The sequence below is a fragment of the Astatotilapia calliptera genome, chromosome 13 (genome assembly GCF_900246225.1).
Source record: "Astatotilapia calliptera chromosome 13, fAstCal1.2, whole genome shotgun sequence".
Taxonomy (NCBI): domain Eukaryota; kingdom Metazoa; phylum Chordata; class Actinopteri; order Cichliformes; family Cichlidae; genus Astatotilapia; species Astatotilapia calliptera.
In genome coordinates this window covers 3,515,533-3,537,116 of record NC_039314.1, presented here as the reverse complement: position 1 = coordinate 3,537,116, position 21,584 = coordinate 3,515,533, and the positions used below count along the sequence as shown (strand labels likewise).

Genomic DNA, 21,584 nt, shown 5'->3' with positions numbered 1-21,584 from the left:
AGTGGGCAGATATTAGCAATTTGCTTATCTACTGGTATCAGTATTTGTAACAGTTGATAAATGAAAAACATAATAAGGACAAGGGAGAAACACCCTTCAACCATGTTATGAGTGTTGATGTTGCACAGTTTGTCCAGCAGATGGCACTTTGCAACTTTGCTGTTTGGAGTGCTACAAAAACGAGTGCAATAACTCCAAATAACAAATGTTAGGGAAATCTGTTTATGTTGTGTGTTTCTCAAAGGAAAAAAGATGGCGACTGACATTTTGGAATGTCAGATTTTTAATTCACCAAATATTGATATCTGTCCTAAAAATCTCACATTAGTCGGGCTCTGCTCCACACCAAGAGCAGAGGCAGTGTATTAGAGTTTATTGATGTGGAAAACAAGCTTTCACTCTGTAGCTGATTGACCGCTCGGAACGAAGAGCTCCGGTTTCATTCATCAGTTTGTTTTAAGGCTTTGGTGTGATCAGGTGCCATCCATCCTCCGTGCTGCCTGCTGCAGTCAGCGTATGTTGGGTGTGGCAGCCATTCTGTGACCACTGCAGAGCGGTGACTCACCTTAGCCTCTCAGCTGTAATTCCACCCTCAGACCTGCCTGCTGTCTACGCACGCTGCCCTACATCTGTGTGTGTGTGTGTGTGTGTTGAGACAGTGGTGCACACCTTATTGATTGTATTTCATTTGCCTGTTTGGCCTGGCAGGTCAGTCTATCTACTGCTTAGTGGATTATAGACTATAATTTTAATTTTCTGTTTTAACACAATCCTTTCATCAGTGTAAGCAGAATCTACACACACCACGTGCACACACACACACACACTGCCTGACTACGCGTCAGTATTATGATTTGTGGCAGGCGGTGCTCTGAGCTGGCACATGCTCTCTTGTGCTGGCGCAGCGGATCTTGGCAAGCGCCCGTGGGGTACTCAGCACTTTGACGACCTGTCCTTGGTACTGCTCCTCTGTCATGCACATCAAATACTATGGCACATACACACACTCACTCAGCTGGGCTCAGAATCTGGTGCCCACACACCTGTACTTGTACACATTTTAAAGGTGTGAAGGGCAGACTAGTTTTGTAGTGTCCTGTCAAGGAGACAGCCTTTGGTAGGCTGCAGCGAGGTGGTACAGCATCACAAAGCAAATGTAAATTTAATCTTAGACACGTGAAGAAGAAAAGTGCAAGTTTGGTGTTATTTTTGTGTCTGTGTGAACAGCTTCAAAGTGAGAAAGGGGGACATAGTGTTACTGCTGTTTAGGAATCTGCAGATGCTGGCTATAAACCTGTTCCTAAAAACTAAATCGGGTTTGTCTAACTGCTCTTTCTTACAAGCCAGCAAAGTCTTTTGACTAAAACACTAATTTTATTTTGCAAAACCCAGAATTTGTCTGGTGCTTCTCTAGATTAGTTATGTGAGTTACTTTGTGGTGCATTGCGTTTTTGTGTATTTTAATAGATTAGTTCACACAACCAGCAACTCCAGGTATTTGCAGGCCAAAATCTGTGAGGTGGTTTTAAAGTGTGTAAAATCAACAAAGGTAATGCATACCGTCAACTTCCAATTAGAGTTGCTGAATCAGAGTCGTGCTTCACTTTCCCTGAAGCAGAACTTTGTCAGCTTAAACTGCAGACGGAGAGTCGGGGTGGCCCCGGCAAATCTTTCTATTTGTGAGGATTTGCAGCACTGATGGCATGAGCCAGTAGGTTGAAGATTCTCCTGTCAGTGTGATTTCTAAAGTTTGCTGTCTTGAAATGTAAATGTGTAAAAATGTGTGTGCCATTTTTGTACAGAGTCAGAGCTAGGGATCCAATTAACCTTCAGATAGCTGAGCTGTAACTAGATTTTTAGCCAAAAATGAGAATTTTGATGTAATGTAAGACAAATATAACACATGTAGCTAGCAGGGATTGACACTATTGCTTCACAGCAGGAGCGTCCTGGGCCTAACTGTGTGGAGTTTGCTTCCTTCCCCAGTCTAAACGCATGCATGTTGGGTTAATAGGTGGACCCACAGTGACCATAGGTTTGATTGTGAGTGTGAGTGGATGTCTGCCTCTGAATTTGAAAAATGGATTGCTATTTAGTTTGAAAGATATTAATGTAGGCCTCTGTGGGTCACCTGTGCTCCTGGGTGACTGAGGTACAGGAGCAGCAGTGGGAGGTGCGAACGTGTGGCTTTGCACATAATCCTGCATCTTCAGATTTGGTGCTCTGTATTGCACATTAACAGCAGATGTATGTGTGACTGTCCTTATAAAATACGTCCATGTTGCAAAGATTGTTGTCAGTAGTTTTTGATAACGTGGAGCTCTGCTGTAACGTCGTACACAGATCTGGCCTGTACTGTCTCTAATGAGAACAACAGGAAATGGGCTCTGCTGTAGTCTCCTACACTACCTTCTGTCACCAGCAGATGGAATACTGTCTTCACTTTATGCTTTTATTCATTAAGTGTATAAAATAAATAGTAATGTATTGCTCAGGACTGTCATTGCTCTCATTTATCCATTTCATGTTGAAAACATAATGAGACCGTCCACATGCCAGACTTGTGGACCTGTTATTGTGTTTGTGTCCCCTGTGTGTACGCCTCTGTCTGTCTCACTCTTTATAACCTGCGATGATGCTTTTTATGGTTTATCCATCTGTCCTGATTTATTGACTGTCTGCACTCTAATGTTCCACCATTAGTTTGAGGACAGGGAATAAGAGCAGATGATGGCTTTTTATTAGATTTTGCTCTTGTTGTTATGAAGAGGAAATACTGTTGGAGGGGAGCTCGGTTCTCCTTGAGGATGCACTCCTTCCTTCCTCCTCTTCACTGCTGACACAGAGTCGCACTAATGGGCCAGCAGGGAGCAGCACAGCGCTTCTTTATTTTCCCCCTCAGCCTCCAGTCTCTTATTCTCCACTCCAATACTGTACTGAAGATTCTGGCAGTCTTTCAATGATTTACTAAGAGGGCATTTTATTAATTAGAAAATGGGGGTTGTTAACCTTCTTTAAATGAGACTGCTGCTGAATTTAAGCACAAGGATGGTGCGTTTTCTCGCCTCGGGCGCCATTCAGCCTCTGTGCACTAACATTAGCATTTGTTTTTGGTTCCTAGAAAAGAAAAGAGAGCAACTAAAGTAGATCCATGCATCCATACATAATTAAAGGAGCCATGAATATTCTGTAACGATTTGAGCTTTCGAGGTGTTAATAGGGCATTAAGACAAAGGAAAGCAGAGTGAAAGATAAATGAAAAGGTAATTCAAATAAGAAGGAGATACAAGGGTGGTTGTGACTGTGACCAGGCAGATTTCTGCAGGTCAGGTCCACAGAGGCTGCCTCTTTGCAGCCACTAAAGCGTTAAACTACAATTTCCAGTGCTTCCCTAAAGGAAAAGGAGCACTGGATTGATCTCCACGGAATACACCTGTGGCCACCCTGCCTGTCACACACAGCGTTTACGCACACTTGTCACTCGTCGTCCTGACTGTCCTCAGGTTGACAGTTGGGGCTTTAATTTCATGCTCGGCTGACTGCCCACCTCCCCTTGCAGTTGGGAAGTTCCTCTGTCACTCATCAGGGCTCCTCTGCGTTGTGTGTGCATGTGCGTGTCACAGTGGAATATTTGCCTCTGCATCTTTCTGTCTACACATGCTGCTAATAATGTGTTAATCTGTACATATTAGTGTGTGTACTTGCTGGGGTGGCTGTCTGTGATTGCTTGTGTGTAGGTGTATCACTTAGCTTTTATGCATGTGCAGCTGTGTGTGTCTTTTGTGCAGGCGTGTTTTTGTGTCTATTCAGGTCAGCAGTCTACAAATTGTGTGCGCTTGTTTGGGGGAGGGGGTGCAGGAAACTCCTTTTAGCTGTCTATTTTTGTCCAAACTTCAGTGCAAATATAAAGTTTGTCAAGATGAATCTACACGAGACAGGGGAACAGATACTAATGCTGTGGCTCCTTCATGTACTGATCACTTCCCAGACATTATATCCATCAGCAGAGGTAAAGATTGGAATTAAAAATAGGACAGCACATTAGTGGTCAGTAGGTTAATGGACACTGACCAGTGTAGAAGGTCGGAGCTCATATATCAGAGTGGCCTTTAGTCTGCAGGGCCGAAGCTCTACTTTTAGATTGCTAAACCAGCCGGTTTTACATTACACCAAAGCATTTTTCTTCTTCCTTTTCCCCCCTTTTTTGAAGCATAGTACCTGTGAGATTGAGCTTTCCCTTTTTTGCAGTTAAACGTGCATAATTGATGTTTTTGCCCACTAGGGGGCAGAGGAGGAGCTTTTGGAGATAAAACTGACACAGGATTTCCAACAGAAACCTTCTTAGCCACACTGGCTTCAACCAGCATAGGAGTGCAGCAAATTCATTTTGCACTCAAATATTACCAAGCTATCATACAGTTGCTGACAAGAGTGACGCACAGCAGGGAGCTTATTTTCTACTTCACCACCAACTTACTTGCTACCCACTGCCTCCTATAATTTAGTGGACCGGTATCATAAAAAATTGCTAAAGCAGTATAAAGTTGTAACTTGCTTGTTTGTAAAACTTGTTTGCCATTATTGGACAACAGGATGATTATAGAAGCTTAATGAGATTCATTAGCTAAGTTAATAGTGGTAGCTTTTGAAGGGGTAAATGGGCAGATTCTGCGCTTTAAACATGAGGCGTGTCTTCTGTTAGCTTCAAATGTCAGAATGCCTCGTTGATGAATGACAGTTTCAGCTTAGAGGCTCATATTTTGCTACTGCTGGTCCAGATTTAATCAGTTTGTGGGCTGCGTTTTCCCTTTTTGTGTTTAAGATCTGTTTGTAAAAATGTTGTAGCCAATTATAGTTCGGATTTAAACTGAGTTAACCTTGCTTTTCAGCTGGGTTGCACACCTGTTGTAGGACTCAGCAGTATGTTTGACACCAACAACCTTGTATTGTACATTTTAACTAGGTTAAGACAGACTCCATGTGGGTCCTTTTTCAACTCGCACAAAAGACTGAATTTCTAGGATACATTTAGATAAAGCAGTAAACCTGATGAGATATGCACAACTAGGCAAAGCCCCAATTTAAATAAAGTTGGTCAGCAGTCAGATTTTGCTGCTGCTCTGGAGCATATTGTTAAAGAAAGACTGGCAAATTATAAAAGAGGAAAAAAACATGGTAACATCCCAAGTTTTGTGCATGAATCTTGAAAAAAGACCTGCTATACAGATGAGAAAGTCAACTTGGTGTTATACTTAATAAGCCAAACATTATAAACACTGATAATCTGTGAATTATCCCTTAGTCATATCTAGGGCTGCCACGATTAGTCGACTAGTCACGATTACGTCGACTATTAAAATCGTCGACGACTGATTTAATAGTCGACGCGTCGTTTGAAGCTTTGTAAGATCCCAAAAGCCGCAGGAATGAGTAGCAGGATTTAAGAGTGTAATAACGGACTGAAACAGAAGATGGCAGCACTGCATGTACAAGGATGCCAGCTGCTGTTAAACCCCGAAGAAGAAGAAGCTGTGTCCCAGAATTCATAGCGCAGCCCAGCTCAGTTTTCAACAATGGCGGCAGCTAGTTAGTTTTAATATTACTCTTATTATTCTTTCTGGGTCACAAAATAAACGTTTAACATATTTTCAGGCGAGAATGTAGCTGTGTAAACCTCAAATATCTGCTCAGTTTATCAAGACACCACATATTTTCAAAAGCGCTCCGACATTTTCGGAGACGTCTGTTACCCACCAGCTCGATAGCTAGCCGGGGTTCAAGGCTCACTAGAGCCCGTGAGAACACCGGACTCCCGGGAAATCGTTTTCAAACCCACTGCCGTCTTTCGCTACTAAGGTTAAACATGATATATAAGTCACTTAGATAACTTACAAATGTTATTGTTTGGCCTTTTTTTGGTATTTTATTTGTTCCTGAGTAAATCGGTTTGGCTGAGATTAAAGTTATAGTTTTTACACAGCTGAATAAACGTCAAGCAGACAACTGAGCATGAGATGCTCGAGAATATACTCCGGTGTCCTGTTATATTTTAGATAGCAAGAAGTTTATTAAACTTCACCGAAACAATCTGCAAATTTCATTAAAATTTAATAAACTATCATCTTGTCTTTATTTTTAGTTAGCACCTTAAACACTTAAAGCTGTAAGCTAATGATAGTTATATAAGAGCAGATGCTGCTGGTGCAATAAGCTGTACATTTTACAATGGATGCATGATCTGATTAGTTGACTAATCGCAAAAATAATCGGTGACTAGTCGACTATCAAAATAATCGTTTGTGGCAGCCCTAGTCATATCTCCTGTCAAGGTATAGGTTATATTTAGCGCTGTATACACTGAAAGAGACACGAGATCATGTAGTACTGGGAGGAAAAAAAGTGTGGGTTATCCAGAGTTAATTGAAGTTGCCACTAATAGGAGCAGAGGATACAGTTGATTGACAAATGACAAGGTGGTAAATGCAGAGTTACCTAGGTAACCGCAGCTGTCCACTAATAAACAGCTGTCGTCTACAAAGTGATGAATAATGAGTGAAACACTTCATATATGGACGTGACTTTAGACAAACAATCAGACAGTCAGTTGTGTGAAATGAAAGTCGAAGGGGTAAAGATGTGAAAGAGTGAAAAGTCTCAGAGACGCAGAGACTCCTGCTCACAAGTCAGAGCATCAAGAAACATCAGTGCAAGCCACTCGTCATTGCATGGATGAATGTTATTGGCTTCTAGAAGTAGTGCAACACAGTTAAGCATTCGGGGTATAATTTGTATGAGTTTTACTTTTTGACTAAGCACAACCAGACTCTAAAGCTCTGTGGATTTTCAATTTAGAAATACTCACTTTTCAATTTAGAAGTCCTTCCTCTTCACTCCGAATTCCTTCTGTGAAGAAAGCCTGAGTGTATCTGGATGCTTTGCACTGCACTGAAAATTCATTTCCAGCCTCTTCAAGCACTGTGTTTTCTGTTGTGTGTAATTAGACCTCAGGTGAGGCTGTCGCACATTTTGTACTGGAATATTTTTGAGAGAGGTTATCTGAGAGCAGACCAAAGTGAAGTCCAATAGATACTGATAGATATCCAGCAGATAGAGCCCAGCTTACAATAGCTGAGCTGCTTGATTTGGGCTTAACACTCAGTCATCCCTGCTTTAATGCTCCTTTAGGCCGTCTAGTGCATTAGTGCCACTGCATTAACACACTGATGCTCTTAGCCGAGACAGTCAATCCTACTGCACTGTGTGCTGCTGCCGCCATCCAACCAGCGCTGCCGCACCACCATAATGTAGCCTAGACCCAAAGAAGTTGCACCTTTGTGCGTGCTGTGTTCAATGCCATTTTCAGTCCTTGGATTGACAGATAGTAAGCTTCATGGTCTGGAGAAGGATGGAGCCAAAGATGACGCTGCGGGACTGTAGCCACTAGCCCATTAAAATGATTTGACTGTCATTTCCATGCCATCTCCTATTCATCTCCATGGAGATTTGGCTGAGCTTGGGTTGCTTTGTGCCATGATGGATGATGCATTTGCACAGATTTCTGTGGGAAGCTCTTACCCTGAGTTTACTCAAAAAAAGATATTTTAGAGAACTGACTAGTATGCACAATTATATTAGTATTTGGGATTTCAGAGGGCTTGATGTTCTACGGACTACTGTATATGAACCTTTTGTCTGAATTTTCTTAATTTTCCTGAGAAGAAAATTGGTGTGAAAGTAAGGCAGAGCTTAAAAAAACAGTGCTGTAATTCTTTTCAGTGTTAACAGACTCTTCAAATTTGTGTGCCGAGCATCTTGGCTCCCAGACTACAAAGAAGCCTCTCTTCTTCCCCTTGAATGTGGTCGTTCTGGGCAAGTGCAAAATCTTTTATCTTAACACATTGTTGAACTGTGCATGCTGCATTGTTCGGAGCATGTGGAGGATGCCCTTAGTATTCTGCCTTAACTACATTGTTCAAATTGTGCCTATAGTACAATCAAGCAACGTTAGAGGATACCATTATTCATCGTATTTTTTTTATTTTATTTTTTAAACAATAGGTCGTTGATTTAAAATGGAGGTTCTTATTGTTATCTGACATTATGCTTAAAAGGGATATTGTACTTCCTGAAGGCTCTGGACGTTGTAGGGCTGTCCTGGTTGACACGCCTCTGCAATGTTGCGTGGAGATCAGGGGCAGTACCTGTGGACTGGCAGACCGGGGTGGTGGTCCCCATCTTTAAGTAAGGGGACCGGAGGGTGTGTTCCAACTACAGGGGGATCACACTCCTCAGCCTCCCTGGGAAAGTCTATGCCAGGGTGCTGGAAAGGAGAGTTCGTCCGTTAGTCGAACCTCGGATACAGGAGGAACAATGCGGTTTTCGTCCTGGTCGCGGAACACTGGACCAGCTCTTTATCCTCTCCAGGATACTTGAGGGTGCATGGGAGTTTGCCCAACCAGTCTACATGTGTTTTGTGGACTTGGAGAAGGCATTCGACCGTGTCCCTCGGGGTGTCCTGTGGGAGGTGTTGCGGGAATATGGGGTGTCTGGCCCATTGCTACGGGCCATTCGATCCCTATACAACCGTTGCAAGAGCTTGGTTCGCATTGCCGGCAATAAGTCGGACCCGTTCCCGGTGGGTGATGGGCTTCGCCAGGGCTGCTCTTTGTCTCCGGTTCTGTTCATAATTTTTATGGACAGGATTTCTAGGCGCAGCCAAGTGGCGGAGGGCTTTCGCTTTGGTGGCCTCAGAATCTCATCTCTGATTTTTGCAGATGATGTGGTTCTGTTGGCTTCATCGGGTGAGGGCCTCCAGCTCGCACTGGAACAGTTCGCAGCCGAGTGTGAAGCAGCGGGAATGAGGATCAGCACCTCCAAATCTGAGGCCATGGTTCTCAGCCGGAAAAGGGTGGAGTGCCCACTCCGGGTCGGGGATGAGTTCCTGCCACAAGTGGAGGAGTTCAAGTATCTCGGGGTCTTGTTCGCGAGTGATGGGAGAAGGGAGCAGGAGATCGACAGACGGATTGGGGCTGCAGCTGCAGTAATGCGGACGCTGCACCGGTCCGTCGTGGTGAAGAGGGAGCTGAGTGTAAAAGCGAAGCTCTCAATTTACCGGTCGATCTACGTCCCTACCCTCACCTATGGCCACGAGCTGTGGGTAGTGACCGAAAGAACGAGATCGCGGATACAAGCGGCAGAAATGAGCTTCCTCCGAAGGGTGGCTGGCCTCTCCCTTAGAGATAGGGTGAGAGGTTCGGCCATCCGGGAGGGGCTCAGAGTAGAGCAGCTGCTGCTCCACATCGAAAGGAGCCAGCTGAGGTGGTTCGGGCATCTGACAAGGATGCCCCCTGGGCGCCTCCTGGGTGAGGTGTTCCAGGCATGTCCCACCGGGAGGAGGCCCCGGGGCAGACCCAGGACACGCTGGAGAGATTATATCTCTCGGCTGGCCTGGGAACGCCTTGGTATTCCCCCGGACAAGCTGGAGGAGGTGGCTGGGGAGAGGGAGGTCTGGGCCTCTTTGCTTAGGCTGCTGCCCCCGCGACCCGGCCCCGGACAAAGCGGATGAAGATGGATGGATGGATGGGATATTGCACTTATTTCTCAACTCATATAAATAAGGAAACGTTATGCAAAAGTAATGCTCATTATTTGAAACTGAGGCTTCAGATTGTTCTGAAAAACAGGTTTCCAAATTTTTTTTAATCTGATTTTGAGACGTCACAGACTGTGATTTTAATTATGTGATGGGCAGAGATGGGCAGTAACGCGTTAAAATAAATGCGTTACTGTAGTCCGATTACTTTTAAAGTAAGGGGTTACTATTGCAAAAAAGTAATTGGATTACTGTTACTTTCCCGTAAGCATGCTGCCTTACTGCGTTATTAAACCAACACTTTGTGAGAGTGTCTCATGACACAGTTTTTGACGTTCGTGGCAGCAGCAGACGTGTGTAGATCAACAATGGAAAACAGGGAGTGTGGGCGAGAGTACGACGCAGCATTTAAAGCTCGGAGGTACTGACATTACTTTTGAGTTTGATTCTGTAAAAAGTGACAAAAACATTAGCGTCTGCTGTACACTCTGTGGGAAGAAAATTCATTCTACAGCGAAAAATTCAACTTCAAATCTGAGCAAGCACTGAGCACGCTGCCACGGGAATGTGACATTCATAGAGAAACCCCCGGATCCCGCCTACTGACATGACCGCTGCGGCACCGGGCAAACCTCCACCGGCCCCTCTCCTGCTAAGCAGGTGAAAATAGATTAACCTCCTAAGACCCGAACTCTTCCATGGCATGCATTTTTAATTTCTCTTTGATATTTGGGCATATTGGGACCTGATGAATGTAAAAACAAAGAAATACCAAATTTTTGTTTCTAAGAAAAATGAGAGCTACATATGAGGATATTCATTTAAAATTTTGATAGAACAGTAGCAGAATAATGTCCGCGTAAGTGGATATCAGGCCCTTGTAGAGCAAAATTAAGTATTTTGGTCTAAATAACCCAAATTGTGATGTCCACATACTATGTGGACGCCAGGTTCTAGGAGGTTAAAGAGTGACAAGACTTGGTGCCGCTTAAGCTTTGATTTTATTTATTTTTTGCTGTGTTTTACTTGCATCTATTTGAAAGAGCGAGTGTAAACACAAAAAATTATTTTATATGCCGGAATATGCAGAAAATAGGTTTAAATGTTAAACACATTTCTTCAAGTCAAAGACTGTTGTACATAATGTCATTTTCACTTGATGCAATGTGCATAAAGTTAAAAGATTAAAACTTATAAAACAAGTTTTAAAAAGACACTTTCTCATTTCATTCAATTTTATATGATGGATTATGCAGAAAAAATAGAGTTGGGCTAAAAGGTATTCAGGTTGTGTATCATGTTTTTTAAAAGTAATAAAGTAACTAATTACTTTTGAAAATAAGTAATCATAAAAGAAACTGGAAACTTTCTTGGAGAAGTACTCAGTAATTAGTAACTAATTACTATTTTCAAATAACTTGACGAACACTGGTGACAAGTTTGTGATACAAGAATAAAGTTACGTTGAAACCAAGCACACCATTGTTTTTCTTGTGACATTACCAATAAGTTTGATGTGTCACATGGCCCTTTTCCTATTGAAAAAAACAAAAGTTGTATCCAAGATGGCCGACTTCTAAATGGCCACCATGGTCACCACCCATCTTGAGGAGTTTGCCCCCTCACATATACTAATGTGCCACAAACAGGACTTTAATATCACCAACCATTCCCATGTTATTACGGTGTATCCATATAAATGGCCCACCCTGTAGTTCTATAGTTCTTATCGATAGTTGCTGCAAAATGGCTCCACAGTGGCCCCTAGAATATTTCAAAAGAGCAGTGCCTGTGCTTTGTTTCATCTATGGGTCTGAAATCATGGAGCTATAACCTAAATCCAACAGGAAGTCAGCCACTTTGAGTTGAAAGTGTAATTATGGGGTCATTTTCAGGCCATATAATTTAACGAACTCCTCCTTGGGACTTTATCAGATCCACATGGCCTACGGTGAGTGGATTCTTAAGGCCTCAGTCATCTTGAGAAGCGTTTGAGGTTTCATGAAACACCGCCGTCATGGCTGCACGTCAAGTTTCGATCATTCGCCGTGAAGAAGGAAACTGCTATAATTTTGACCCTGGAAAGGTTTTCAAAACCACTTTTCTAAACTCAAAGCTGCTTTCATTGTGTTAAACACTGTTTTCATGATTACCTTTCATACTTTCAAGTAGGTTCTAAATTTAATTTAATAAATTTAATTAAAACTTTAATCACTAAATTGAAGTGAGAATGCATACAATAAAATTCAAGACTTTTTTTTTTTTTGTCTTTAAAAGACAGACACTGACACAACCCTAAACGCCTAGGATGGTATCTTTCACTTTCAGATTAAGTGCAGCCATTCTATTGACACATACATTCACATTTAATTGGCTTTTATATGTAATAAACTGCATGGGCTCTAATCAAATGATATCCATAAATGAAAACCACACGCCTTCATGCTTTTCCTTCAAGATTTAGGGATTCAGAATATTACTTCCTGCACCGTTTTGATAAGAATGTCTTTAAAATGTCTCAGAATATTATAAATGGCATTTAGCACATTCTGATATACTAAAGTGAGTGAGACAGTATTACCAAAGCAAAACAAGGCTTTGATTCTTGGTGCTTGGATTTTATGTTTTTATGTTTTTTAATTTCTGCTGAAACCTGATGGTGTACTTCACACAACTACAACACTTTGTCAAAGACTTTGTTCAAATTGTTTCTTGTGAGTTTGAATTTGTGTTGATTTGACTTTGTTAAAGCTGTTCACAACCTGCTGTTCTTTGTTCACTAGCAAACTTCTTCCAAAGCACGTCACATAAACTATAGTGGCAGAAATATTCACTCAACAATCCAAATCATTGAATTATGGTGTACCATTCACTTCCATGGCTACAGGTCTATAAAACCAAGAACCTAGATATGCAGAATGCTTCCGCAAACATTTGTGTTCAAGTGAAATGTTAATGCTTCAGCTTACCAAGATATTTTGGAAAATTTTATGCTCCCAACTTTGGGAAGATGTGTATATATAGATACAAACAGTGAGTTGATACCATATTAACTCCTATTGATCAGGGAAACAAAGTTCATATTCTTGTGAAAGTAGACAAATACTTTTGAAGTAGTGTAACTAACCACTACAAAAACCAGAATTTTAATTCAGTTGAATATTTTTTTCATATAGCTTCAAATCACAACAACATTTTGAAGGCACTTTATATTGTAAAGTAAATACAGTAATTCAGAGAAAACCTCATCAAACAGACAACCCTACCAAGCATTTGGCAACAGAGGGAAGGAAGAAACCTCCAGCAAAACTGGGCTAAGGGAGGGCCAGTTATCTTGTATCCACGGCTTGAAGTTGCCTCCCACCCTATCTCTAGGGCTGAAGAGAGGTACCTCATTTATCCTCAAGGTTATTCTTCCAAAGAACAAACCTCATGGCTTTTGGTGTTTTTTAGAACGTTGATTGACTGGTAAATGAAAGCTTTACCTTTGGGCTCGACACTCTTGTCACTCCAATGGTGCGGTACAGCACAGGTGCTCGGTTCTGTACCAAGCTCCTCCTTCCCATCCTTCATATCTCTTGTTCTGTCACATCTTAAAAGTGTTCAACTTGATCCACATCTGGCGCTACTAGGGAGGATGCTTAAGTCCACTGAACCTGTGTTTATTAAAGCAATTGGGCAGACCTTATGCTTTGTGACATTGTGTGTTATCATGTAGACCTTATAAAAGGTTAAACTCTGGCAATAAAAATATGCACACAGTTAGTAAATAGACTCGGAGGTGGTGCCAATTAAATCATGACTGATTCCTTTAAGTGGCTACCAAGACAATTCCTCACTTGATATAAGGCTGGTTAAGACCACTGGTCGATCCATTGTCCATTGTTGCTATATTCTGAGCCTAAAATTGGTAGCTTTATCTGACATTCATTTCAGAGTGATTATCCTTAACTGAAAATTCCAGGAGAGCAGTAGCTTAAAAACTGTTCAAACCAGTGGATAGCAGTGATTTAAGGGCCATGCTGGAGCCTAGAAAATCTAAAAAATAAATAATTTCACAGTATGTAGCAGCAAGTGCCAGGTACAGGTACCTTTTCATACTTGAAAGCATAGTTTTGTAGGATGGTGGTGGGGTAAAGAGCTTCAAAGAGAAGAGTACTCCTGGCTTGCTTTTTCATTTCACAGTTGTATTTCATTGATTCTTTACTTCCTGCTGTTCTTTCACTTCCACAGTTTTGAGTTTATTTGGGTTTTTGAGTTCCTTTGCAGTCTAAATTGTTGAAAATGATTGGGATCAACTCACATGCAGCAGCAAGTCACTTAAACTACAACACAGCAGGAGTTTTACAATAAAACTGCAACCGGAGTAATTCATAGTGGAAATATCCTCTTTTCTTCTTTTCCATTTCAGGGCCTCGGTGGGCGTCATGGAACCTCGGGGTGTTCATGTGTATCCGCTGTGCCGGCATCCACCGCAACCTGGGTGTCCACATCTCCAGAGTCAAATCTGTCAATTTGGATCAGTGGACACCTGAGCAGATCCAGGTATGCAAATGATGCTCCCCATACTAGTACTGCTTTTAAGGCTTCTTAATGCATTGATATAACTTGTACCCCGTAATCTGTTATTGTTTAATTCTTTTAATGATCTCTGCCACTTACAAACAAAAGCTCACTGTATTTCTTTTTGTAGGTTTTAAATCTATGTAGTAAAGATCACAAATAATAGCAAAAACCTTAAGACTCATTGTTTTCACTTGTTGCTTGTGTGCAACCTGTTCTGCTTTCAAGGATGATTTACATTTGAAATTAGAGCATTTGGAACAAGGCAAATGGTCAAAATAGTAAAAACAACAGGAGGAAAGATTTATTATTTAGGTTTTTGAGTCTTTTTTCTTTCTTCTCATTTTTCATTCAGGCAAAGGCAAGAAACCCACCTCCAAATTATACGAAACATGATCCTTATGATTTTTTTTAATTACAGTTATCAAACAGTGATCTGGTTCATTTATGTTTCAAACATAAACAGGAGCTGCTGGTGCTTAATAGGGGTGGGAATAGAGAACTAGTTGGCAATAATACACCCTCAGTCTTTTCCTTTTATATGTACTGGCATGTTTCTTTTTTATACTTAAGCATACTTAAGGTTGCTAAACACACCTGAGTTGCCTCCGAGCATTTCAGAGACAATATAACAGCTGTCTTTTAAAGTTTGTCAAAAATCAAGAACAGACGCAATAAAGTATGGGCTCTATCAGAAAAATTTATAATAACATTTAAAATGAATAATGTCTTGCCAACATGCATCACTAAGGCCTAATGCAGCGTTCTGTTTTCATAGTAGATTCTACAGTCCTCATATAGTGTCCTAGCTCACTGACATTCTCATTTCTTTCTGTACACACATTTGCTGTGTGTTTAAAAACCTTTAATTGTTTTGTTTTTTTATATTTTATTGTGTGTAATCCATTTTTCATAAACAACTATTATCCTTCTGGGCAAAGGACATTAAAGATGGCAGGAAAGGAGGAATGGAGACCGCAGAGAAGGTGGTGAAGGAGGAGGTTGGTGTGAGAGTGGAGGATGCTCGGAGGCAGATAATCTGCTGTGGCGACCCCTGAAGAGAGCAGCAAAAAGAAAAAGATGTATTATACTATTGTTGTATTTAGAGCTGGCTGAGCCAAAAAAAGAATAAATAAACAGCCCTAAGACATGTTGGCATGAGCAAATGCAAAAAACCCAGATGGTACCCCCCAAAAAAGTGCATTTTAAGGGTTACCTTGATAGGTGAAGTTATGCATATACTGCAAGGTCACTCTGTATGCACTGACACAGCCTCAGAAATCCACTGTTTAGTATGCATTCAGTGTTTTTACACACACACACACGCAGCCATGTGCAGTACATGCACAGCAGCATGTGTGCAAATGCACATGCAGAGGGAATACAGAGAGCCTAATGCTAATTTGTAAGTGCGGAGCTGTGTTTTGTGGATAACTAGCATATCACATTGATTTTATTTCACACTCTGTGTTTGTGTGTGTCTGTGTACATCTGTGAAGCTCACACAGCAGTACTCGCTTGGTGTGTAGCAGGGGAAAGGTGTGTGCCTGTGCGTTTCTCCCGTGCTGTGCCGATCCATCAGCTGAGTGCGAGTGGAACGGGGCTCAGTCTGAATGTTAATCACTGTTTTCAATGACTAATTAATTCTGGATGGCTGATTATTCCGACTCCGTCTCCTCCACTTCTCCTATCATCACCCCATTCATCACCCTCCTCTTAATTTAGCCCTGACACATACGGCCAGTGTGTCTTTCACTTGGCATGTGCGTGTTTGTGTGCGAGTGGGAAGGAATCTGCAGCAAATTGAGTTGAATGCAAATGTGAAGTATGAAAGAACTCGCTGTGTGTGTTTGACAAGGTCTTAAATGTGTTTTACCGACTGCCTTTTCTGTATTAATGACACAGTTTTTCCGTCTTTTCTCTCTCGGCTCTTTTTCCTTCCTCCCCTCCTCGTAGAGTATGGTGGACATGGGCAACACCAGGGCCAGACAGCTGTATGAAGCCCACCTACCGGAGAACTTCAGGCGACCACAGACGGACCAGTATCCTCCTCCTGCTGTCTCCCTCACTCTTTTTTTATTATTCTCAGCCTCTATTCTCGTAAAAACAGATGCACTGGAATAAAGCATCGCTCTCACTGAACACTTTAATCACTGCTTTCATATTACATATGCATTAAAACTGCCAACTTCAGTACACACAGATATAAAAGCCTCTGTTTCGCCACACATGTCGGGATATCTACATGCAAATATAAAAGCTCCTGTCATCATGTAGCTACATATAAACTCTAAATGTCACCATAAATAAGTAGTTTATGCATTATACAGGTCAAAGGTTTGGACATATCGCATTATATCAAGCACAAAACTTTAAATATTTCAGTCTTTGGTTTCATAACTGCTTTGTAAACTCTCCATTCATCAGCCAGCTTCATGAAGTCATCACCTGGAGCTCTTCCAGCAGTCTCAAAGGAGTTCCCATATATGCCGAGCACTTGTTGGCTGCTTTTCCTTCACTCTGCGCTTCATCACAAACCGCATCACTTGGATTTGAGGTGATGGGGCAAGTGACCTGACGCAACACTCCATCACTCGGCTTCTTTATCAAATGGGCCTTTAAAGAACCTGTGGGGCTGTGTTCAGGCTGCACAGTGGAGACACTGGGCCATTGGGTCTCAAATCAACACAAGTCTTCTGCCCTCCAATATGCATAAACTTTTATGGTATAACGTTTGAATATATAATGGTTGCCGGGAAATTTTAGCTTCATATATCAAATCGTTTTAAAGAAATATTTTTTTGGAAGGTGGTCCATCAAACCACTTTGAGCCTTTTTTTTTTCGCACGTTAAAATCTATGACAGTGTTTACACATTAAATTTTTCCCTGGCCTTTATTGTTAGAATCAGAATCTGTAATTTGGGACAAATGCAAAAAAAAAAAATGTTTGAGTATTGGTTTGTTTAAAATTTGGAGCTGGACTCGGCTTTTTCATATTTTAACCAGCCGATACTCATTTTTTGATGTATGTGAGATGCAGAAAAAAACAACTGGATTTGAATTGAAAATGCAGAATTTACAGCACATTTTAATTTGCAGGGTTTTTTTTTTTTACTGTACAGTAAATTCCTTATGTCCCAATAAGGAAAGATTTTTTTAAAAAAGTGGTTTTATAATTAGTAAGTAATTGACTGTGCCAGTTACCTGTTCAATTTATTTTTACTACAAATCCCTAAAATGTTTAAATATATTGTAAGTGATTTTATTTTTTTGTGTTTCTGCAAATACTGATAAATAATCAAAAGTCAGAAAGCTTTACAGCAACAAGATAAAGATGCAGAGTCCTTTTTCATTATGACGTTACAATCTCAAATCGAACTCATTGTGGTTATCAGGCTTGAGCTTCAGCTGCACACACATCGCCACACATCATTTCCACACAGAGGCTTGCCACTTCTGCATCTTTCCGCACATTTAACCGGGACATATCGAGCAGTTTGTGTTTATACGCAGAGCTGTAACAGCGCTTTCCAGCTTGCCCTTTTCCAAGATACAAGACAAGACAGCTGTGTGGTTAACACACCAGCATATGTTCATATTTCCACCAGCAGACCAAAATAAATAATCTCCCTGTTTGAAATGTTCCTCTAATACCCTATCTTGTATCTGGCAGGCCCATTTGTGCGGGTGGTCATCATTCTTCACTCTTTTGAAGTCCATTAGTTGCTCTGACAGCATCGCCGCTGGCTGAAAGCAGCAGATAACAGACCCAGGATTAGAGGAGCTCGCGCCTGAATGTGGCTGTTTCTGTGTGTACTCCTCTGTTTATACTCACGCAGCTTCTCAGCCCTGCTGTTTACTGTGCTTATGTATATAAATGACGAAATGGACTTTGAGTCCTGTCTCTGTATTTTGTGTGTGTGTGTGTGTGTGTGTGTGTGAGTTTGAATGCATTGATATTCATAGATGCAGGCGTGTTTTACACACGTATGGACTAAAATGGGATTTGAGATTAATGTTGTCTTAGAAAATGTTTTAAATACTGTTTTAAATAAAAATACCAGTAATGCAGCAGTATTTTATCAAGTTAGTCACATTTGAACATGTGCTTTTACTTTAAATGTTTTAATCTTAGACCAACTTTTTTGTTAGTTATCAATGTGGAAAAAAACTGAATTATATGAAACTAACAGGTGCATCAAATGTGTAATTTGTGGTGATTTTTGTAGTATTAGGTTTTGAAATTGAAAATAGAAATTGAAACAGCATGTGGGTAGCGCAGATGAGGTCTTTCTGTTGATACTTGGTAAAATAGTCCCCAGTATTACAGTGTTATAAATATGAAATGAGTTTAATTGTGACCCAGACTTTGATTTTATGTCAAAGAACAGCAGTCGCCCTTATGTCAGAATCCCTGCCCCCTTTGGTGTGTTTTATCGGTCTTTCATGAGATTTGTGGTCACGTGTGCCTAACCACCGTGTCACCAGGCCACACATTTATCCACTACAGCCGTGAGTGCCATGGTTGGTATCTCAGTGCAGCATCCTAGTTCTGCTCTGCTGTTTCTAGTCAACAGTAATAAATAAGCAGTGTGTTTGAGACGCAGCCACAGCAGGCCTCCTCTTCCAGCCTATCTAGCAGCTCCACTCGTGCGGGTGGTCATCATTTTTCAATCTTCTAAAGTCTTTTACTTGATCCGACAGAAGCGTCACTGCTGAAATAGGCAGATAAGAACGTCAGGATTTGCGGCACAGCAGCACGCAGTTGTGTTGGTTTGTGTGTTTAGGGAAAGATAGAGTGAGAGAGTGGGGTTGATTGTTTGTGTATCCTCACTTATCTCACTGTCGTGTGCGTGTTTTTCCTTTGACATTGTTGGGGTTCTTAGTGTAAATGTGTTCTCCTATTACCTCAGTTGTTCGTGTGCCCCCCTTTTTATCTGGGAAAAGTTTGCTGATCCATCAAATGGAGTGAACATTATAAGTCATGTCACTCGCAGCGTGTGGCAAAGAATCAAAATCCATGTCTAGACCGAGCGTCTTTTATTAAACTTCCTGGTGATCATGAAATGGAGAGACGAGCATCGCACATATGGAAATCAGACATGTTAATAGTTTGTTTTTGTTTTCTTTTACATCATTTTTTTGCCCTTTTTTAAAAGAGAAACATTATAACTATGCCCAAAAGTGATACATTCTAGCAAATTGGAAAAGTGGAAGAAAATGGATGGATGGCTAAATTGTATATACATTTAAATACTGTATGTGTTTCAAACGTAATATTCAGTACTGTGCAAAAGTCTCGAGTCAACCCTGAATTCTTTTTATAGTTTGCTTCTAATGAGCTGACCTTTTAAGGTGGTGTTGAGGCATCTTTTTCAGGCTGTTTTTTTTCCCCCCACTCAATAAACGTTTTTTTGTTAGTTTGTTTGTTAAGCCACTTAAAAGTGACCTGTTAATCATTCGAGCATAAAACTGGACCCAGGATGAACCACTGTTGTATCTACACAGAACAGACAACCTGGCAGAGAACCGATTTTACATGTCTGTCACCAAAATGCAAAATTTGTTCCCATTTCTTTGGCTGATTTTATGAAAACTGTTAAAGACAACATTTAGACAGAGGAAATCAGGAGAGAGACCAACAGCTGTCTGATTCATTCAGGTGTCCGACTCCAATTAACTGAAATCCTCTGCAGTATTACGCTGTCTATTATTCTCCTGACATACAGCCTTCTGTTCATGGCCCAAACGTTTAGCTGCCGATTGTCAGCAAAGGGAACTTTTCAAATCTCTTAGCCCAAACCTTGTGTTCCTGCCCCAGAAGTGGTTAAAGACTTGTCATCTGAGGCCACTACTAGAAAGCCTTCTTGACATAACTTTTACTGATTTGGAATCTTGTGTTCTTTATTTAGAAAACACTTTTTTGATGAATTTGCTTCCCTTCAGCTCTCAGTCAACAAATGTTCAGGCATCGATCTTCTAATGGTGCGCTCACTTTAGATCTGCCTCATCGTGTTTAGGATACAATTGATCCAGTTTCTGCCGGGCCCTTTTACAAACACTCAGTCTAATCAGGATTTAAAGCTGACAAAGCCCCTCTTCACTCTTTCTGACACTTTCACTTAGTTGTGATGCTGTAATTTCTCGTCAGGTTACTTGCTGAGCAAATTTCTGCTGCAGACTTTAGCGACGCATCATTTCAAACAGGTGAGCAGTGCAGTAAATATGAAATCCTTTGATTTACATCAACAATCCTCTGATAGATTGATTAAATCAAGCAATTGCATAATTGTTTTTACCTTTACACAAAGTGTTCAACATAGTTACTGCTGCTAATCTCCCAATGTGATGTCAGATTTAGGGATAATGGTCAATATAAAAGAATAAAAGTGATCAGTATTATTATTCTGAGATGTGACGCTTCTGTTACCTAGCCTCTCATCTCACATATTTCTAAGGGGCAAAAGTGTACAAACCTTTGGTTTCAATGTAAGTTGTAGCAAAAACTGCAGCTAGTGTTTCTGCTAATAAAATCCTCTGTACAGAACACCTTGAACTCTTTTCTTGAGGTGATGATTTTGAGTGGAATCTTCCAGAACATTAACTTTAGTCTTTTTTTACCTTTTTTGCATGACTCACTTTCTCTTAAGAGTCACCTCACAGATATGCGTCTCGCTGTTTTCCTTTAGAACTTGCTGATATAGTTAAAAAATTAACTGTTCCTTCCCCGATGACTAGCTGTCCCTGCACGAATACAACACACAGGTTGAATCTGTTATACTTCTGTCGCCTCTGAGTTTTATAACATAGATAAGGTTCTTATGCTGCAATGAAGTGTTTTCTGTAACTCTAACGATTGTCGAATGAATCAAAAAGTTGTGTTTTGGTCAAAAAACCTTCTAACAGCCTCCTTGTGATTTTCACTGTCTTGTTTTTTCGTGTTATCCCAATGGTGGTCCCATGAGCATTGTACAGCTTGACTTTTACTTGCTCTTGGAGGGAGCAAGTCTTGCTTGTAGCTTAGTTTGGTACACTTTAGAGATGATTCCTGAACCTATAAAGATGGTTCTGTGTCCTGGTATACCCAGTGTGCCCAGGTCAGTTGTTGCTTAACCTTCAGATTGTTGTAGAAATGTTTTTGTAGCATCATGAGCAACATCAGCTCTTTTTCTGAAGCCAATGTAGCCTCGTTTCTTCAGGCAAAGAGTCTTTCTGAAATATATGTTGTGAAGACCAGATTTAAGAGATTGCTGTTCAACAAGTAAAGTACAGCCGATCATCATCCCACTAATTGAAAACAGCAGAAATAATTACATCTTATTATCGATTGCTCATCACTGAGGTTGACATTTTCCCAGTACATAAATTCTGTCAAATATTTCATTTTAATTTATCTAACAGGATTCTGTTTTTCTTTTAGCACATTGG

The 21,584-nt window shown here is 40.9% G+C and overlaps 1 protein-coding gene and 1 long non-coding RNA gene across 7 annotated transcripts in view; both read left to right on the top strand.

Moving 5' to 3' along the window:
• The window catches only part of LOC113034599 (stromal membrane-associated protein 1-like), a 147,089-nt gene that overhangs the window by 9,671 nt on the left and 115,834 nt on the right, over positions 1-21,584 (top strand). For all 6 annotated transcript variants that reach the window (XM_026189297.1, XM_026189296.1, XM_026189300.1 and 3 more), the window contains 2 exons: positions 14,004-14,137; positions 16,112-16,197. In XM_026189297.1, the coding sequence (XP_026045082.1) occupies positions 14,004-14,137; positions 16,112-16,197 (220 nt within the window). The remainder of the gene's footprint in view (positions 1-14,003; positions 14,138-16,111; positions 16,198-21,584) is intronic.
• On the top strand, positions 16,204-18,046 carry LOC113034601 (uncharacterized). Its single transcript, XR_003274198.1, has 2 exons — positions 16,204-16,712; positions 17,830-18,046. It is a non-coding gene; the product is annotated as an uncharacterized LOC113034601 (long non-coding RNA).